We start from the raw sequence: 21,358 nt of genomic DNA, 5'->3' as shown, positions 1-21,358 counted from the left end.
CATGAGCTTGACAAGGCAGAGCGCTCTCTTGAAGTGACACATAAGGCCCTTCAGCAATGTTCTGCTGTTCAGTCAAGAACCCTGAAGGTCATAGGTAAGCAAAGTGCTTTACAGTATGTGAAGGGGTTGGTTTAGCTTCTGCAAGTGCAGTAGGTTTCCTGTTGACAGGTTCATAGCTGGCATTACAATAAAACATTTCTCAAAATGAATATTGAGTCTAGCTCCACACTGCAAATCCACATGATGGGAAATTCAGGCAGTAATTGGTTTTTTTTTTTTTTTTTTGCGCTTCAGGGTAGTGAGGCTGGGTGTTTTTTTTTCTGAGGATAAGAGTCATTTGCCCTGCCCCAGGCTTCCTTTCCTGGATGATCTCTGGGTTTTAGTTATCCTTATCTGTACACATAGCATTGCTGGTGGTAAGATAATAGGCCCTGCCTATGTGGCTATGTTGTTATATCAGTACTGAATTCCCCGGCATCTAGTCATTCGCCTTGTTCCCCGCCTCCCCCGTATAAAATGTTAGAGTCACAAAGTGCTTCCCTAGTTTGCATTTGAAATTCCTAGAAACATGGATGCTTGAGAATGACAGGTCCTTTTAAGTATTCATAAGGATCATGTACTTCTTGCAATGGAGAACTCAAAGGGTACACTTGATATGGACATAGAGTCTAAAGGAATTACAGATGGTAGGAAGTATGCCTGGCTAGTATACTGGCCTGCCACCCTAAAGAGGGCATAGTCTGTGAATTGGTGGCATGTTTAACCTCTGAAAAACCCCAAATCACTGGCATATATGTTGTCATTAGCAAATGATGACTGGTAACACCCCTTTTGCTACTTCTCAGAGATGCAGCGATATGAATTTCACAACACATCCCCCTATCCTGACCTGGGTCTTTATCTTACATGATTGAAGTCAGTGGAAGCTTGACTATTGATTTCAATGGGCACAGGTTCAGGTGGTGGTCAGAACACACATGTGGCAGCTCCCTTTTGTTATGTAAGTTAGGGCACAATTCAACTCTTAATCTATGGTAACAGTGCCTCTAATTTGGTAGATGTGTGCATATGAACCCTATTTTTTCATACATTTTTGTACAACTTAATGCTTATGAGCAAGAAGAATTAGCAGCAATGGCTTGAAGCAGACTGCTTTTTTGTGGGTATTGCCTGATCTGTAGATGGGTTCCCACTCCAGCTTTGCCAAAGTACCTCACTACTGATCGGTAGTCCCTGCAATCCCAACTCCTTGTTTTTCCTTGAGAGGAGATACACCGTTTTATTTGAACATGGTAAATGTACACACACGTATATATATATTTTGCATCAGATATAGTTCAGCATAGGGTTAACAGAATTTAAAGATGAATATACTACACAATAGTTGGTAGAAGAGTGTCAATAAGATAGTATTCAATAACATTCAGAGCTCGTATTTTACTACCTGATAACATTCAGGTGGAAAGGCCTACATATATTTGCTCTTCCATTTAATAATACAGAACTTTACATTTAAATTTGTTATTTTAAACATTGACTATTATGATTAATGTGGCCCCTTTAACTGGAATAAGATCTACATCTGCCAACTCTCATTCAGAACCAGAGACTACTGTATATTGGGCCCAGATTTCACAGAACTTTTCTACTGTGTCAGAGACAACATGTACAAGTTTGAGTTGCTTAAGGTAGACATTGATGTCATGGCATCACATTTTCAATGTTGGAACCTCAGGAGTTACATGTAGATTCAGAATTACCTGTTCCCAATCACTGACATTCTTGATGCCAAGCTCTGAATCAGTTAATTGATTTTTTGTATCTGCTTCTGAAATTTAGGGGTTAGGTCTAGAATTGAGAAGACAGTCAAGTTTTCTCAAACGGATTGACTACTTAGCAGAACAGATGTGTAAGGTTGCAGCTTCAGTGTATCAATGAAGCAATCTTCTGCCCAAAGTTAGAGGTACCAGTATGTAATGTTTGCTTTCTGTTCAGAGCCATAGGTGAGTAGTAGAGCCTCATAGTATAAAAATCTGCATCTTTTTGTAAGTATTGCATATAGATGTTTCAAATGCATACTGCAAAGTGCACACTCACAGTCTATTTACCATGCTAGCTTTCAGATCTGTAGGTTGTGATTCAGAGCATAATCTTGGGAATATTTTGTTCTAAATAAAAGTATATAATATTGATAGACATCCAAAGGAATTCTTGTTGGTGGGAGGGGGTTTGATTTTTCCTGAACAGACATCAGAAAATATCTCATGTACAAATACATGTAGAATACATCAGTGGGAAGCTAGAATTTAACCTTTGTTACATTTACTTTGTGATTTTGATTTTTTTAAGTTCACTTTTTGATGTACCTGAGGACAGTATTTCATTTGGCACAATGTAAAATATTTTACTTTTGAGTGAAATTATAAAACTTGGGAAAATGCATCAGCTCTTATAAAACCTCAACAGTTGCCGTTTTAAGAGATGCCCCAGCATAAGAGCTGATAGCGTGCGGTTTCTGGCAGGAGATACTCAGCATTTTATAGGACTCAGACATATATTGTTCATCAAATTTTAAAAAGTGTGCAAATCTGATTGTTTTCCTTTCTAGCTGTGCCAGTGTTGGATCCAGTGCTGTGTTCTACAGATGTGCCAAAACCAGATGAGCACAGTTAATTTGACTTGCACAGTTCATTCTTTCTTCCCTGAAACAATTGATTTGGTATAAAGATGAACAAGTGCCAGAGAAACCCTTCACTAGTGATGTGACCAAGGGACCAGAGGGGCTTTTCTTTTGCACGAGTACATTAACATTTTGTCCTAAAGTTGAGGAACTTCGAAAGAAATTCATATGCAAAGCTAAATTTAAAGGCTCAAACCAGTATAGAGAATCTGCTTGGATGCGGAAAAATTTGAGTGAGTTAAAATCTCAAAGTGTTATTTATTTTCTTTCTGCATAATTCTACTAACTCCCAACTGCCCACTTCATTTCAAGTGACCACCTCCAATGTGTGTTGCCCCTTCTGCTTAATCTGTCCTAACTTGTATTTACCTCACAAGAAGGGAAGAACAGTATGAGGTCATCCTGCCTCCTGAAACAAAGTAATTGAGCTTTGGAAGATATAAGCAAGGACAGAAGCCATCTTTGGCATCCATCACTAGGCAGACACAGGGGCATAGAACTCTTACGACCTGAGACAGATAGGTCCTTCAACAAAGGGGTGGGAGTTGAAGTCTCTGGAACCGAATATAAGTGAGAAACATGCAGGAGAGAGAAGCTTGTCCTCGGTTTTACTTTTCAAAGAACACATTGCAAAAGTTTACTGATCTATAAAGATGGGGGCGGAGGGGGGGGGCTGAAACTGAGGTGATAAACAACTGAATCAACTGATTGTATATAATATTACTGTATTATACAAGTATATAAAGTGAGCATTTCTGAAAGCTAATGACAAACAGGTGATTAATATCATTGTAAAATGTATGTATTAACATTATATAGGAGTTATGGATACTCATTGATATTAGGCCATACGGTCTGTCCAGACAGGAGGGAATGTCACAGCTATCTACCTGTCTTCTGTGTAAATTAAGCATAGTGGAATCAGGAACAATGGAAGTCTAACTTCTGTAGAAATCATACAGGACAATGTATTTATAGAACTTTTTCTTATTGACTTTTGTGTCCTTTGCTAGGCATAACTCATTTGTGCTTTAGCCTTTCAGATTTTGTACCTACATGCTTGTGCTATTCTTTTGTACTTATTTCTAGCAATTTATCCATGTTCTACTTGTGTAGAATTCCTTTTTGATTTTCAGGTCATTAAAGACCTGATGGAGCCATATTGGCCTCTTATTATTCTTCCTATCTTTCCTTCACATTGGGATAGGTTGCTGTTGTGCCTTTAATATTGTCTCTTTGAGAAACTGCAGCTCTTCTGAACAACCATTTCACTCAGATTTTCTTCCCACAGGACCACTTCTCTGAGTTTGTTAAAATCTGCTTTTTAAAATCCATTGTCCTTAATTTGCTGCTGTCACTCCTCTGTTTCCTTAGAATCATGAAATCTATTATGTCATGATTAATCTCACTAAAATTGACTTCAACTGCCAGATTCTCAACTAATTCATCGCTGTTAGCTGGAATAAAGTCTAAAATGCTGTTCCCTCTAGTTACTTCCTCCACCTTCTGAAATAAAGATGTTGTCCCCAATACAGTTTTAATTAATTAAAATTAAAATTTATGTTCACTGGGACTTGGACAAATTATCGTGTTTTTAAAAACTGTATTGGTATCTTGGTACGTTTTTGTTGTAATAATGGGGGCAGATAGTCCAGGAGTGAATCTGAAGGTAACCACCTCGTCATAACTAAAAGGCTTCTATGTTCTAACCTGCATAAAGTTATTTTCACAGTGTGGTGTAAATTACCCAGAAAGATACCTGTAAACTTTCCACAAATTCTTGAAAATGTTTCTTTATAAAATCTTAAACAATGAAGATAGGTATTGATACTATATTTGAAGAAATTAAGGAATTCTGGTAATGTGTTTATGAAGATTTTTGATGATTCTGTGCACACACAGCTCTCATTGATTTCTGTACTGACATAATACTGGAATGCAAGATTGAAAAATCAAATAATCTTTCAAAAGGTCTTGTAATCCCAAAATCGCTAGCAGCTTCAATGAGAGATGCTTTGACGCTTTGACAATTAGACCATTATTGTTTTCGATTTAGGAAACCTTTCAAAATACAAGTATTTATGTTGCTGTATTATAATCTGAAATACAGTGATGATTCCTGCATGAATCTACTCTATAGTCTGCAAAATAAAAAAAAAAACACATGCAATGGAGAAAAAAACCTTACTGCGGCAACTGTCATTCTTACAAATGCTCACGATGTCTTCAGAATATTTTGGAGTGTAAAGTAGCCGGTTAAAATTTCTAGCCCCAGGCTACAGGACTTTGACATGAAATTGAACAGTTTTACCTTTTATATACTGTTGAAGAGACACTCTAAGAGTTAAAGAGATTAATTTAAACAAAGATATCTTTCAGGCACCATATACATAATCACAATGCACTAACTAGGACAATTCTAACAGTGGAATGCTCACATGTAGACAGGGCCTCAGTTTCCTTGTAACAGTCAGAGATAAATTTCAGACAAGATTTTGCCTATTCCATATGGTTTCTAGTTACCTACTGCAAATTCTACAGACTTCAGACAAATATTGTAAATTGAATCTATCTACCATTAATGCAGTCTTTGATGTTACTCCTACAGAGTATATAAACACGTTAACAAACAGGGTTTTATTTTTGTGACCCTTCCTATCAAAATAACTATCATTTCAGAGAAACAATTTTCGGGACAATTCACAATCCACTGAACTCTCCCTATTCCCTATCCATCTACAATCCACCTGGGAAATATGCTAACCTTGCCCCTACTCCCCAGGCTGGTTCTCTCCTTTTCTTTACCAGACACCCACTATCTCCCCTTTACTGCCAATCCCTACCCTTTTGCCTTTGGATCTATCTTCCCACTCAGCCTGTCTTCCAAGCTACTGGTTTCCAACCCAACAGCAGAGCTACTGACATCTGCCCCCAAAACAAAACAAAAAAACCCCTTCCAGGGCTAATTCTCCAAATCAGCAAAGGGGTGTTGAGAGTACTAGCCACCCACATCTTACCCCAGTGTTGTGTATGCATTCCAGTAGCTTTTGGGGTTAAAAATGTAATTATCTTAAATGAACAGGACCTCAAACAAGAGACATTGTTCAATTTGTTTACATATCTGTGAGATTATTTACCAGCTTCTCAGGGCAAAGAGAAAATGAAAAGAAAAAAAAAAAAAACAACCATACAAGAAGAGTTAAATACTCACTAGCTGGAAAGGTGAGAAGGAGTTGCAACCTGTAGTTGTTGAAGACCAAATTGCTCCTTTAGGGGCACAGCTGGCTTGCTCTCCCAGATTAAAAAGGCCAGCTATCAAGACAGCATGCTCAGAAAGGTTCCCAAGATAAAGAAGGGTCACATTGCTCACTAGGCAGTCATAAAGCAGGGAGATTTCAGGGGAAAGGGGCTAAGCACCTTGCCCCCTCCAAGGCAAGTCTACTTCCATGTAAATAACAAAATATTTCTGCTTAGAAGTACATTAAATAGCCCTCTGTGGTCTCGACTACATCATGGATCAGAGAATACTGCTGTTGTAGCCCTGGGAGCCAATGGTACCATGGAAACCAGGCCAGCCATGGCTGGCAGACTGAGGGATGAGAATTTTGTGCAGCTGGTGCAGACTCTGTGGGATTTGGCCAAGAGTTTCCCAAATGCTCAGTCTATGAGTGTGTCTCTACAGCAGGCCCTATCTCTGCCAAACCATTTTAGGAAAATGTATCTGTGCTTACTAGAAAATGTATTTTGAGTGCTCAGGTCCATAGATCCATTACAATGGGTACTTGAGCCTGCCTGGGGGCAGAACCACCACCTGTCAGGCATTGGAACTGTCCCTTGAAGTGGATTAGCTCCCCAGACAGGAAGGTTGGGGTGGGGTGCTGCAGAAACCCGTATTCTGTTAGGGACAGTTGGAATGGAGAGGATCTCTTTCAAGCAACTTGGTCACAGAGTGATTCCTGAACACCACACAGTTCACTTCAATTTTTTCTGCCTCCTCAGTGGTTGGCAGCTAAGCCAGATCTTCCTGCTGCAGAACTTTGCTGGGGAAAATTCCAGACTTTATTTCAAATTTCTGACTAATACTTCAGCTCAAAAATGTGTCCATGTAATTCCAGTCATGTCCCAGGGCTGCATTTGATTTCTGGGGAGACTGTCTCCTTCAGCTCTGTTTCTCCTTCTGAGGTGTTTGCAGCAGTTGCTGCCCCTTCAGGCTTCAGAGAGAGAGAGCTAGGCTGACAAAAACAGATGAAAGGAATGGTCTGTGTCCCTTGCTTCCCATATCCAGTGTCCCACTGGGAGCCTATCTGGCTATGTGGGAAGAGTGCAGTTTTCCTTAGAGCCTAGTCTGGCTGGGGGGTCCCCCGGCCCTCCTCTCCCATGTCAGAAAAGCACAAGGCAGGACTGGAGAGGTCAGCTCTGATGGGATGCAGGCTACAGCCCAGGTCAGGGTCACCTAGACCCCCCTCTCCTTGGCAGGAAAGGAGGCAGGTAGGAAACATGTAGCCCTCAGAGAGTTACTGTCTATGGGTAAGTGCAGATATTTTAATCTGCTGACTGAACTCAGTATTAATAGGTGTGTCAGAAGACAAACAGGAAACGGAGTAAAGAGAGCCTGCAAGTGCTCTGCCTTGGGGAATTCCTCCAAGTCTGTCATTACAGACTCACATGTGTGACAGTTCTTTAAAGCTTTATTGTGTTTCTGCCTCTGGGTGGTTTGAAAATGTCTCGGTAAGCCAGAACTGCATAGAGCAACTCATAAACCCCCAGCACGGCTAAGAGATGGTGATATCTAGACACTCTCAAGAATGTCTTCTGCTCTTTTAATAGCACAGCTTGGACGAGGGTGTATAGGTTTGTATCACGTATCTTTCTCCTGTTGCTAACATCAAAAATAGTACACAGAGTCATTTGTTACACACACTGAACAAAACACCCACCAGACATTTTGAACACACTTCATATAATCTTGTAGGACGTAAAGCCTGAAATATTTTCCTAGTCTTTTTTCAGGCAAAGTTCTCATTGATCTCAGTGGTAGCTTCGCTTGAGTAACGACTGCAGGACTGGCCCCTCAGTTTTCTGTCTTTGGGTTAACTCCTCACCACGGACTTCAATGAGACTATATGTTTGCGTGAAGTTAGACAGGTTAGGCCCTTTGGGTCTGATCAAAAGCCCACTGAAGTCTATGAGAGTTTTTCTATTGACTTACATCGGCTTTGTATCAGGCCTGTTGTGCTTCTATATACTGTGGACATGGTCTTTTACACTTCTCAAATTGGGGCAGTTATATATGACCAAATGGAAGCCAGTGTGTGAGGTCAAAATGCAGAGAGTGCCACTAATCAGTGCTGATCTTGCAAATTTTAGAGGAAACACAAGTGTGGCACTGCAAGGGGGAGGAGGGCGAGGAAGAGAAATGCGTTATTTAAAAATCCCTTCTTCCCATGAGTCCTGTCACTCCATCCTCATGGCCCCCTCGCTTTCATTGTTTCCATCTTCCACCTAGTTAAAAACATAAAATCTTATTTTCTTCCTGTTGTTCCCAGCCCCATAGCATTAACTGCCGAGGGAAGATGATACACAAACGGGGCACTATAGGGGAATCATTGACTCTTACCTTTAATTTCAGGGCCTCGCAGCAGGTCAGTTTCCATTGCTAGTGAAATTGGAGTTCATGGAGTCAGGCATCTTCTAGTGTGATTTATTCATTCACACTATATACATTAAATGTTGCTGGTTTTCAGCAGAGGGAGTCACAAACCACAAGCAGGCAATCTGCTCTGCAGGGACTGCCCGAGCTTATGCCCCTCATCCCCCATTACCATAGTATCTGAGCGTTTCACACACTTTAACGTATTTATGTTTATGACACTCTTGTGTGGTTAAGGAGCATTAAAATACCAGTGTCACAGATGGGGAACTGAGACACAGCATGACTAAGTGACTTGTTCAACGTCACACAGGAAATCTGTGGAGGAGCAGGGAATATGGCAGTAGTCCCAAGCTATTGCCCTAACCACTAGACAGGCTTTCCTCTCTTCTTTAGTTCAGTCATCACAGCCCAGCTGCCCAGGAACAGCTCCCTTCAGCCTGTCCCTCTTGGTCTCCAACTGCCTTTTTACACTCCTCCCTGACCACCCTCAGACTCCCTACCTCTCTCTGCAACCATCCCCCCAACTGGCATGGAACCTGCTTGTCTTGGCAACCTATAGCCCACCAGTGCAAGGGTCAGAAGAGCAGCAGATTTACTCCTTAGTAGAGTCATCACACTGCCTTTGGGACCTACAACTGCAGAGGCTTCATCCACATTTGTCCCACCTCTAAAGCCAACATTACTAATAATTCTTTTCATTCTAGAGGGAACTCATAAAAAATCCACAAAGCCACTACTATAACCTCCTGAAAACCCCCGTGTTATGATACCCACAAACTACCTGACCATGGCTAGGCAGCCGATACGCTATAACCAATGCTTAGTCACTAGTCACATCACTGTCTCAACATTCCCTTATGCTCCCCCTGTCTGTTTGTGGTATCCAACTGTTGTCTCCTGCCTCAGCCTTTGCTTGTAAACACATTTGAGCAGGGTCATTTTTTCATTATATGTGTGTACAGCACTTAGCACACTAGGGCCCTGCTCCTGGCTGGGGCACGGAGACACAGTACATATATTAATTAATACAACTAACAGGGCATCTTTCATCAAAAGCTCACAGACTGCTAAGCATCAGCTAAGCCTCACACACCTGTGGGAGGTGTGCAAGTGCTTAGACAGGATGGTGATAACTGGGGTTTAAACACCCAGACAATGGTTATCACCATTTTACAGATATGTTAATGGAGGCAAATCCTACACACTGGTGATCTGCGTGTTAGGCGCATTCCCGTAAAAACACATGGGCAGACCCCTGTAGCAAGGTGTCAAAGAGCTCTGGGTGGACATAGAATCCACCTGTGCAGAACAGCTTGCAGGATTAAGGCTTCAGTGACTATAGCAAAGCACCAAATAAGTAACTGAGATGTGACTAGAGCGCAGGATTACTGACCCCCACCCCGACCCATTCCCCAGTATCTAAACCACACTCCCTCCCACAATGCACTGCAACATGAACAAAACAAGATGCTTTGTTAGACCTTATTAATATCCAATTGATATTAATAGGCCACTAATTCTTTAAGTTTTATTAGTAAGAATCAGTGACAGGCGAGAGTCTTGATATTTCACATAACTGTTTTCTGTGTTGCTGAAATCTATGTAATTCTTATGGTTGTTTTTTTGGAAACAAATTCTTCAGTGCTTTTTTCACAACATCAAATCTGTGCCAGCAGCCCTACAATACTTAACCAGCATATGTTGGTGTGTGTGAAAGAGAGAGAGGGGGATAGGGAAAATCTTAAAGAAACAATTACAACTTCAATGCACATTCTGTTGATTATAATTAGTATTACATTATTAACTAGGAATAAATAGCCAATCATGAGACTCAACTACTGCGGTTCCCTCCCAACAAGATTTCCAGCAGGGCTCCTCCGTCGCATGAAGCTTGTGCAGAATGCAGCAATGCGTTTACTCACTGGTTTGAGCAACTGTGATCATATTACGTCTGACCTGCATTCTCTATTATGACTTCTATAAAGGGTAGATTAAAAACCAGCAAGGCCAATTCAAAATCAAAGCCCATTACAGTTTATATTATCTCGCTTAACCTGCTCCTGTCTCCTGACCATCTCATCCACCTTTTCGGTATTCAGGCATCTCAGCTTAGGTCAGCAGCTGATCAAGCCTTTGTTGTGGTGACTGCCGAGGCATGACACTTACTCCTCCTTGATATCTGTCTCAGTTCCTCTCCTATCATATTCTTTTAAAGAAGTATTTTAAAAATATATTTGCTATGACGGCTATTGGACCTTCCCTTGTCCCCAGCTGCCACATGCATCTGCCTGAGTTTGCTTCTGGTTTTTAATGTTTTTTGTTGCAGATAGTTATAATATTGACATTTGTATTGTGTTTTATACTATATTATTATGACTTGTCCATCAGTGCTTTGCGGCAGGGCCATTTATAATGAATATTGGGCGCTATAATGCTATCATTTAAAAAACATAATGCCTATTGATTTCAATGGGGAGCTCTGCATAAAATTGATGGCACAACAGGGCCAATTATTCTTATTAACAGTGACTAAAAATTATGTTAAAACTATGACAAATACCTTGACTAGCTTTTAATTGATTTTTATGAACATGATTCACCTGTTTTTTCTTATAATCCCATCTGTTAAATTTAATCTTCTCCACCCCCTTATTGCTATAATATATTAATATCTGAGTCATGACACTTGGCTTTTCACAAACACAGAGACTTATTCAGGGCATGGTCCTGAGTTAAATGGCACTGAATGTATTTGTGAATAAAGTTCCTCGTGTACGTTTTTGCAGAACTGGATCCTTTCTTTCATCATTTTAATTTACCCTGCTCAATATTGCCAAATAGAGCACTAAGCAGCATGAACTGTGAGTTTCTCATAACGTAATAACCGTTAATGGGCCACTTCAGGGTACCTGCTAGGGATTACCCCCATCAGATATCCAGGGGACTCTCGGAGAGTTCAAAACCCCCACTTGTGGACTACAGCAATAGAAGAAGTCATTTAGCTTCATGCTAAGATAAATTTTTTTCCATACAGAATGATAGCACTAAAGCTTTAATCGGACCACTAAAAGAGAGAATGTACTTTGTCAGTGTAAACCCAAACTCACGGAAAGTTTCAGATTTTGGGTGTTCTCACATCCCTTGTAAATAACAGTTGATGGCAACAAAATAAAATGTTCTTCACAAAATTTTAATGTCCGGAGGCACTTTTAAACATTTAACTTTTTTCCCCACGACTTTTGACTCTGAAATTTCTTTTTTATGTGTTTAATACCTCTAAAGAAGAGGAGAATTTAAACTGAGAAAAATAAAAGACTGAAAACAGATTTATGAAAGTCTTGGTTAAATTCACGAAAATCTTGGTTAAAGCCACAGAAACCATTATTTTGTGATTCCTTTCTTTTTCATTCTCTTCCTTGAGATTCCTTTCTTTGGCATCTGTTACTCCAGCACTGGAGAAAACTAGGAGGTTTCTTGCAAAGATACACAAAAGATGGTCCTGAAAACAGTTCAGTAACAGCAAGCTCCTCCTCCCAGCTTCACCCTCCTCATCTCACAGAAAACAAAGAGAATCCGTGTAGCTTGAGTAATACAGATTCCCTTAAGGGAAGAAGAATCATGGGCACTTGCATGCTAGTGTTGCTTAAATTGCTTCTCATGTAGGCCAAATCCTAAAAAACGCTTTAGTGTAATGACAGCTTCCAAATAATTTCCAATAAACATCTACAAGTATCTCTTATTCACTGATATAAGGCACAATAGAGAAAAGATAATGACTTTTCAGGTCATTTGAAATTCCCCTACTGATATTTATCTATGCATTGTATAATGACAGGATGGTAGAATAGTGACAAGTGGTAAACAGAAGAGTATATTTTCAAAGGGGCATACGCTTTCCACCTGCACCTAGGAGAAACATGCAGAACTACCTTTCAGGAGCAGAATGGCACAGAGTCAGTAAAACAAAGGGTAGGCAAATAACATTGCAATTAAATTGAATTTAAAAAAAGTAACAACCACCAAAAACATTTTTTAGGCTTTTCCTTTTTTTTTTAAATGTTGCATTTGTTTTTGTTTTACCAAAATATAAAATGTATATGTTCAAATTTTCCTTGCATACTGCTATACATTAGTCCTATTTTGATCATAAGCTGTTCTGGACAGGGACCTTGTCTTCTCATTGTGAAACACCTACTATACTTTTAGCACTGTACAAATAATAAGAAGTGTGTTAACCCTTTGGAAAATTAGACACATATTTACATGCTCCTAAGCATTCATTTAGCTGGCAGCCTGGATAGTGCCAGTGCAAGCCTTAATATTGCTAAAATATGCAACTAGTAAGATACTTAAATACATTAAATACATTAAAATAAATAGTATTTCTAATATTTTAAAATGGACTGAGATTTTATTTCTGGAATTGCATTTCATTTTTACCATAGATGCTTATTTAGTGAATACGCAACTTTCCTTTTCCCTTTTGACCTTAGCTTGCATGAATGTGTTATGATACAGAGAAGTCTAAAAAAATTGAGCAGAGCAACGCTAACACAAATTGTTTTCGGAGTTATCTAGTGCATAAGAGACAAAAAGTTGTCACACTGAAACTCCTTTGAATAAAAGACCGTTAGTAATGTAAGTTAGGGTTACCATATTTCAGCGAGCAAAAAAGAGGACGGGAGGAGCCCCGCCCTAGCCCCTCCCACTTCCCACCCCCCCTGACCTCCCAACCCTCCCCCCGTTCCTTGTCCCCTGACTACCCCCTCCTGGGACCCCTGCCCCTAACTGCCCCCCAGGACTATCTAAGCCTCCCTGCCTCTTGTCCCCTGACAGCCCCAACCTTTATCCACACCCCCACCCCCAGACAGACCCCTGGGACTCCCACGCCCCATCCAACCACTCCCCACCCCCTGACAGCCCCCCCCAGAACTCCCAACCCATCTAAACCCCTCTGCTCCCTGTCCCCTGACTGCTCCGATCCCTCTCCGCACTCCTGCCCCCTGACAGCCCCCCCCAGAACTCCCAACCCATCTAAACCCCTCTGCTCCCTGTCCCCTGACTGCTCCGATCCCTCTCCCCATCCCTGCCCCCTGACAGCTCCCCCCCAGAACTCCCAGCCCCCTACCCCCCCCGCTCCTTGTCCCCTGACTGCCCCCTCCTGGGACCCCTGCTCCTAACTGCCCTCCAGAACCCCACCCCCTACCTAAGACTCCCTGTTCCTTGTCCCCTAACTGCCCCCTCCTAAGACCCCCCCCCCAACTGCCCACCAGGACCCTACCCCCTACCTGTACCCTGACTGCCCAAAACTTTCTCCACTCCCCCCAAAAAGCCCCCCCCCCGTTTCTTGACTGCCCCCTCCAGAACCTCCCTGCCCCTTCTCCTGCCCCCCCTTACCCTGCTGCTCAGAACAGGGTGTTGGGCTCTGTGCGAGCCGGACACGTGGCTGAGCTCCCCAGCACAACAAAACCCGGTCCCTGGCCCTGCACAACAAAACCCGGTCCCTGGTCCGGACCGGGTTGCAGGGGAGAGCTGCCCTTGTATCAGCACAAAGTGCTCTCGCTCCCGTTTTGCTACCCTGCATGGCAGAAACCGCTCCCAGTTGCAAAAGGGGAGGGCTGCACTTTGTGCTGAGACACTTGCTCAGAATGCAGGGCGGAGCTCCTCTCCAGCTGCTCCGGAGTCCAGCCCGGGACTTTCCTGCAGCCCTCCCAGCCGCTCGCTCTGCTGTGCCGGGGGAGGGGGAAATCCCGGACATTGTGAGTGCTTTACAAATTCCCCCCGACGCTATTTTTAGCACAAAAAGGAGGACATGTCCGGGTAAATCCGGATGAATGGTAACCCTATGTTCTCACAGCTTCTTATGAAATATCACCACCACACAACTTCTGTCACTAGTGTGGGCCCAGTCCCTGCTCAGGCTTAGACCAAATTCCCTTTCACTTCAATGACAGTTTGCAGTATTTGTAAACAATATATTGTAAATTGCATTATCAGGGTCCTATACTGCAAGTCTGCCACACAGGAAATGCTATTGTTATTAATGGAGGGTTCCTCATGTAGAGAATTTACAGGATCAGGCTAATATGGACTGGCTATCCAGTTTTCTCTCTTCTATTTGTAAACTGAGTGAATTCATTGTATGAATATGGATAGTTTGTTTTCCATTAAGTGCCTGATCCTGTATTAACAGCACACACAAAACCAATATAGGCAGGGAGAATTTAAGGTATGAGGGGAATTTAGGCTCAGACCCTAAGTGAAAAGGAAACAAAGGTGACATGGCACCCAGGAAGTGGATTGCATTGTCCTATATGTCCCTCCTTTTCATGACCACAAATCACACTAACGTCATTTTTAAACCTGAAAAAAAAATTAAAAGTTGTTGCTGATTGCATTCAAGTATTGTTCAATGTAATTTGGGTCTGCTCTTCTGCATCTTTTAAGATGACTTTCTATATAAGATCTCTGATCTTATTTAATTTCCTCCTTATTTGATGGCATTTACTCTGATGTGTAGGATTGGGAGATGAATTTTCATATGTATCCTACTTCATTGTGGCAGGGTTTTTGTTTGTTTTCTTAAATACAGCCACTTAATATATTAAATTTTTTCCTATGTACAACACATTTCATTCACATCATAGCAATTAATATCTGCTGTTCTTTGTAAAGACAAAATATTTTTAGAGCCATTGTTGCATCATTCACTATCAGAAATGTATATTAAATATATTAAATGTTTATTTTGTAAAAGGGTTTTAAAATGCACAAAAGCATGCATTTCATATTGCTTTTGCAATCAACAGATCCAAACATACAATATGGACTAAATTAATCTATAAGTTTATTTCTTTAAGACATAAAGCACCATAACCTAAACAGACACCTTCATATCTGGACTTTTTTGGGGTGCAAATCTTACTGCATGGTCTTTCTGTTATTATTTAAACTCCAGGTAACTTTAATAATTATAATTGAAGACTTTTTTCCTGTATTGTGATGGTTTATAAAACCAGTTTAAAAACATTAACTTTCTGAGAGGCATTGCAAGACCATAAATAATGCAACCTGCTAGGCTACAGATAAACTTATTTTTCAAGAAAAGGCATTATTCAGTGTGGATGAATCATCCAAAATGATCATGCAAATAAACAAGACAGTCTGAATTGAAATTACAAGCAACAAAACAAAATGTTTCCACACCCAATGTTGCTTAAAAATGTTGCACGCCTTTAAAAAAATAAAATTAACTTTAATTTATCCTGCAATAAATAATACTACACACACCTTGTGCTACCAACCTGGCTAAGAAAAATAAGAGGCTATCTCAGTGTTCTTGTTTATTGCATCTTTCCTCTAAAACGGTGTCAGGAAGGCTCATCACTTATGGTAAATTTGGGCTTCAACCTGAAAGACCTCTTCCTACTGGTGCTTTTAGGTGACAATGGGATGGAGTCTATGATGCTCCTGTCTTCCTCCAGCTGCCTGGCAGTGCAAGAAGGGGTGGGCACTTTCACCGTTTTACCAAACTTAGAGTAGTCCACTGAGTACCTACCATCTTCCTCGGCCACGATGGGCACAAACCTTTGGCCCCAGAGGATTTCGTCGGCCAGGTAGGAGGTCCTGGCTTGGGTGGTGATACCAGTGGTCTCCACCACCCCTTCCAAGATGACAATGACTTCTAGGTCCTCGTGGTGGTTGAGGTGTAGGGGGGAGATGTCGTAGAGGGGGCTGTTCTTGTCTATCACATGGTAGATGAGGAGCGGGGAGACCAGGAAGATGTTGCTGCCCCCCACTGGGTTCTCCATCTGGATGTCTATCTGGTTGAGGGGCACCACCTCGCCCTCCAGGCTGGTGGTCTTCTTCACCACCTGCATGCGGATGGTGGCGCTGATGATCATGCTCTTGCGCAGGTCGCCCACCCGTAGCATGAAGCAGAGCCTGCCCTCCCGCAGGGCGATCACTGCGTGCTTGCTGAAGATGAGGGTCTCGGCCCGGCGGTGCGCCTGAGCCGTCTTCATGAAGATGCAGCCCAGCATGATGGCGTTGATCACCAGCCCCACGATGTTCTGCACGATCAGCACCAGGATGGCAGTCGGGCACTCCTCAGTCACCATGCGGCCCCCAAAGCCGATGGTCACCTGCACCTCGATGGAGAAGAGGAAGGCGGAGGTGAAGGAGTGGATGCTGGTCACGCAGGGCACGAACCCGCTGGCCTCCTCCCCAGCCGTCTGGCTACCCCCTGCCTGCAGCTGGGTGCTGTGGTCCAGGTCCCCGTGGGCGAAGGCGATCAGCCACCAGGTCATGCCGAAGAGCAGCCAGCTGCACAGGAAGGTCATGGTGAAGATGATCAGCGTGTGCGGCCACTTGAGGTCCACCAGGGTGGTGAAGACGTCCTGCAGGAAGCGGCCCTGCTCCCGGATGTTCTTGTGGGCCACGTTGCAGGTGCCGTTCTTCCCCACGAACCTGGCCCGCCGCTCCCGGGCGCGGTAGCGGGCGTGCTCCGGGACATCCTCGGCGAGGCGGGTCAGCACATACTCCTCGGGGATGATCCCTTTCCTGGACAGCATGGCTCCCCCGAGGCGCTCAGCGATGCTCCATGCCGGCTCCCGCGAGCAGCCAGGCACACGCGGATCCTCCCCACCCTCCTACTCGCCCTTCCCCGGCTCTGCTCCCAGGCCAGGCTGGCTTCTTCCTCCGTCCCCGCGGCCCCGTCCTGGGTAAGCCCCAGCTGCTCACGCCAATCACAGCCCCGGGAGCGGCACGGGAGGGTGGGGATAGGAAACGGGGAGGCAAAGGGGTAGTCTCTGGTGCACGGCTCCGGGTTGCAGCAGCCAGGGCTTCGGACATGCAGAGCCTCCGTCCGGGCCTGTCCCCAAAGGCGGGGAGCTCCCTCCGCCACCCGGGAAGGGGAAGATGCACGGAGAGGTGCGCTCAGCCCCCGTGCGCTTGGCACGACTGCAGCGCTCTCTGCGCCGCCCAGTGCAAGGCGGGGAGCACCAGGGGGCGCCTCGGCGCCAGAGATTCCCGGCTCAGGTGGATGGAGCGGGGCGGGGGGACACCGAGAGAGCCGGTGTCACGAGACGGGGCGTGCAGAGGACACACAAATCCTCTCCCCTTCAGCCGGGGCGAAAGAAACGCGCAAAGGGCCTCACCGTGCAGGTCCCTGTGGGCCTGCGAGCGTCGGCTCATTTTCCTGCAGCGATCTCACTGCACCAGCTCCTTCTGTGTCCTTACTCAGGGACAGAAACTGACCTGCAGTAATCGCCAGCCTGTTCGAAGCAGAAGGGAAATCTGCCTCCCGCCCCCAGCCAGATGTAAATAAAGCTAGCCGAGTAAATAATGTGAGGGAAAGAGGATGGTGTGACCACCAGGGAATAGCGGGGACTTTAATGCCCTGAAATGCAGCCCTGTGAACAGGCTCCTGGTATAGCCAGCGGTTCTCGGTTTGAGCTTAATGGTCTTCTAACAAACAAAAATTTCCCATCGTTATGCATTGCTGCGCACTGCAATTAAAAAAGAGTGGTTTGGCTCTGTTTATATTTACATTCTGCTACTGTACTGAAAGCTAGCTCTGTTCTGTGCAAGGGCTGTTTCCTTTAGCAGTGGAACATGGCAAGATTATAAATAAAATGTTTTTTAAAAGGGAGGTTTGGCAAGTTTTTCCAGGGGGAGGTTTCTAGTCAAATTGTTGCACTTCCTAAGCAGGTTCAGATCAGGGGCAGAACAGATGGGGACAATGCAGACCTAGACCAAGGTCACTTGGCAAATTCATTTATAACCTAAATATTAAGATCATTTTTAGCACCATGATTCTCTGAATCCCAAATAATTATATTGGGGAAGCAATCTTGTTTTTTCCTATCAATTTCAAACATTGTATCTTGTACAATTAAAAAAAAGTTGACATTTTGATTAAGTATCAGAGGGGTAGCCGTGTTAGTCTGAATCTGTAAAAAGCAACAGAGGGTCCTGTGGCACCTTTGAGACTAACAGAAGTATTGGGAGCATAAGCTTTCGTGGGTAAGAACCTCACTTCTTCAGATGCAAGTCACTTGCATTTTGATTAAGTTATATGATATTGCTTTAGCTGATTGGGGCATAAAACTGCAGAAATTCTCAACTTCTGGTTGCTGATCCATGTGATAAATAAATACATACATCTCTTAGCTATTTCTGTGGCACATAGCCTGCTGGTATGTAGGCTCCATAAATATTTACATTACATTTTATTAATTATCTTGTTTCTTTAGTGGTGGTTTATAGATTCTAGGACTGGAAGGGACCTCGAGAGGTCATCGAATTGAGAGTATTTTGAGGATAGCTTTACCTCTGGTGTCTATTTTTTAATATGATTAAGTTTTGTGTTGGTCGAGCTTGTGCTGAGGAAATGACCTATAAAATGGCTCTTTTTAAAGAAATCCTTATTAAAAGGAAATTTAGAGGAGGTTGTATTGCAATTTTTATTTAAATAGTAGGAAAGGCTGCATTTAAGAATCAGATAGTTCAGCTGGATAATGAAGGATGGAAGCTTTGTTTACAGAGGCCCTGATCCAGCAAAGCACTTAAGCCCAGGTTTAAATACAAGCATGTAAATACATTTAAGCCTGGGCTTAAATGAATCAGTGCCTAACCAAACCAGCACTAATTGAATTTTCTAGAATTATTTATCATTTATCCCTAAACTTTTTAAAGAAAGTTTACTGAATGGCTAGCTAATAAAGCAGAAGAAGAGATTTTCTAAAGCCAAGAGCCAGTGTTCCAGTATGAGGGGTGGAGAAGATGTGAACCATAGCAGGAAGGCACATGAACGCAAATAAGGGGTTGTTGGATGGACCCTGCAAATGCAGTAGAAGAGAAAGGAAGGAGGGAAGGCTTAATCCTACCCCATGTGTATTTTAAAACAACAACATGACAAGAAATGTTAAAATTGCAGGAGGAAGTAACCAGAACTTATGTCTGTGTGCACATGTACTCACACACCATGTGCAACCAAGAGAATGTGCATTATTTAACTACAGAATCTGGAATGATTTTTCCAGAGTGTATAGTTAGCAATAATTTTTAAAGGGCACTGTTAGTGGGTTTATGCTCAAAACTAATTGAATAAAGACAATAAGTAAGTATACTGTTTTATATTTGTGCCTAGACAGTAAAATGATTGAATTGCTTGAGTTTACCAGCATGTACTGCCTGGAGTGTCTTTCTTTTGTGTTAACGTTAAGAAAGAATATACACAAAAACAATTGTTTTGCCCTGTGTTAAAAGGAAAGGGTGGGAGGTTTCCAGGGGTTGTGCGCATTGGTCATTCCTCCTTAAGCTTTGGAGGGTTTAAGTGTTGTGCCTAAAATCTAAGTAGTTATGGGTGTTGATTTACTAGATACTGTATCAATACTATAAAGGAGGTTAGTAGGTGGAAGCCAACCAGCCTTTGAGGTTGAAATGAACTATGCAACTTCCGCATCTAATGTTCTTGTGGCCTGACTATTGATTTTAGAATAAATATTGCAGACTATACACTCTTAGCCTGGAAAAATCATTCCAGATTTTCAAATTAAATTGATTAATGTTGCCTGGATAGTTTTAAAAATATGGATAAACAGTTACACAAACACACATCCAAACATATCTTAGATTGACATACATAGTCCTTTGGGAGGCTCTGTTTTCAATACTCTCTCTCTCTTCTGCACCCCTTATCCCCCATTCTGGGGCTGTCTTTCATGACTTTTTGATCTCTAACACAAAGATGGTGGCAAAATACTCTGACACCCTGGTTTTGTGGGCTGTGGTCTGAGCCAAGGATGCTTTTAGTTTTCTTGTCCACTTTATTTTTCTTGCAGATATTTTGGTGCTGAACTCTAAAGTTCACCCCTTGTACATGGCAGATGAAAATTTTGAATGGTAAAGAATCTATGTTTAAATTCACACACATAATATGAATAGTTTTGCTCAAACAGGATTACTTTCTACATTTTTCTGATTTAAAAAAAATCATCTAAATGGGGAAATGAACTTAAAGGATCAGATGCTAAAGGCCCAGTTCTCCACCTCATTGCGTCTTGTGCACCAGTTACTTACACCTGTGTAACGTAAGTGCAAAGTGTGTGTAAAATGCTTCTATACTTACTTGGTAGTGTTTGATACTCACTTTACAAAGCTATAAATTCCCAAATAATAATAATACTAAGGTGCTGGGGCACTAGACAATCAGGCCCTTGTTGAAATCAATTGATCAATCAATCACAAAATCATTTTCTTATTCTTTCCATTGTCCTCCAGAGGGCAGTAATTACATTCACTTGAAGTGAAACTGAAAAGAAAGAAAGAAAGAAAGAAAGAAGAAAAAAAAAAAAAAGCCTGACACCCTTGTTAAATCACCCTATCAAAAGGAAGCTCGCTCACTAGTGCACTAATTTCAATGCTTGGGGGCAATAAACTCGCAGTGGAACTTTGAAATAGGGTAACATGAGCCAGAGTCAGATTTAGGGGCAGGCAATCGCCTGGGGTGCTGTGCTCAGGGTGAAATGCAATAAAAATAAGGCATTCCGAAGTTTAACAAAGGGAGGAGGATTGGGGTGCCAAAGACAGTCCTCGCCCTTTGGTCTAGGGCCAGCCCTGACATGAGCTGCACTATCAAGGATGAGCTGGCTTTCTACTTTCGTTTCAGGAATTCTGGCCGAGGGTGTCAGTGTCCCTCCCCTCTGGTGGCTGTCGCCCACTTACGCTGTTCTCCTCCACCACCAGCACTGGTTGTCTGTGCACATAACTTCAGTCTGGGACAGTAAAACCAGTGGCTTTTTGATGAAGAATTTAAATAGCAGAATAAAGAGGAGCCCTGGCTTTATGGATCAAGTAACAGATATTTAGAAGAAAAAAAAGGTGGCAGTTCTTTATGAGCCAACCTGGTTTTGTTTTAAGTGGTGTAGGACAAATAAGGGATTACTAAGCTCAGAGGAACAACCCCTCAGCCTGAGGGTTGATGCATTGAATAAAGATAGGATAACAGACCTTTTGCTCCT

At 42.6% G+C, this 21,358-nt stretch overlaps 1 protein-coding gene across 1 annotated transcript; it reads right to left on the bottom strand.

Annotated features, from left to right (window-relative positions):
• Positions 1-15,163: 15,163 nt before the first annotated feature.
• KCNJ11 (potassium inwardly rectifying channel subfamily J member 11) lies at positions 15,164-17,712 on the bottom strand. The gene has a single exon (XM_054027488.1). It carries the CDS (start codon positions 16,904-16,906, stop codon positions 15,704-15,706), a length of 1,203 nt encoding a protein of 400 aa, XP_053883463.1. The 5' UTR covers positions 16,907-17,712; the 3' UTR covers positions 15,164-15,703.
• Between the last annotated feature and the right edge of the window lie 3,646 nt (positions 17,713-21,358).

The sequence above is a fragment of the Malaclemys terrapin genome, chromosome 4 (assembly GCF_027887155.1).
Source record: "Malaclemys terrapin pileata isolate rMalTer1 chromosome 4, rMalTer1.hap1, whole genome shotgun sequence".
Taxonomy (NCBI): domain Eukaryota; kingdom Metazoa; phylum Chordata; order Testudines; family Emydidae; genus Malaclemys; species Malaclemys terrapin.
Note: the sequence above shows the minus strand (reverse complement) of the source record. Positions and strands in the feature narration are given on the sequence as shown.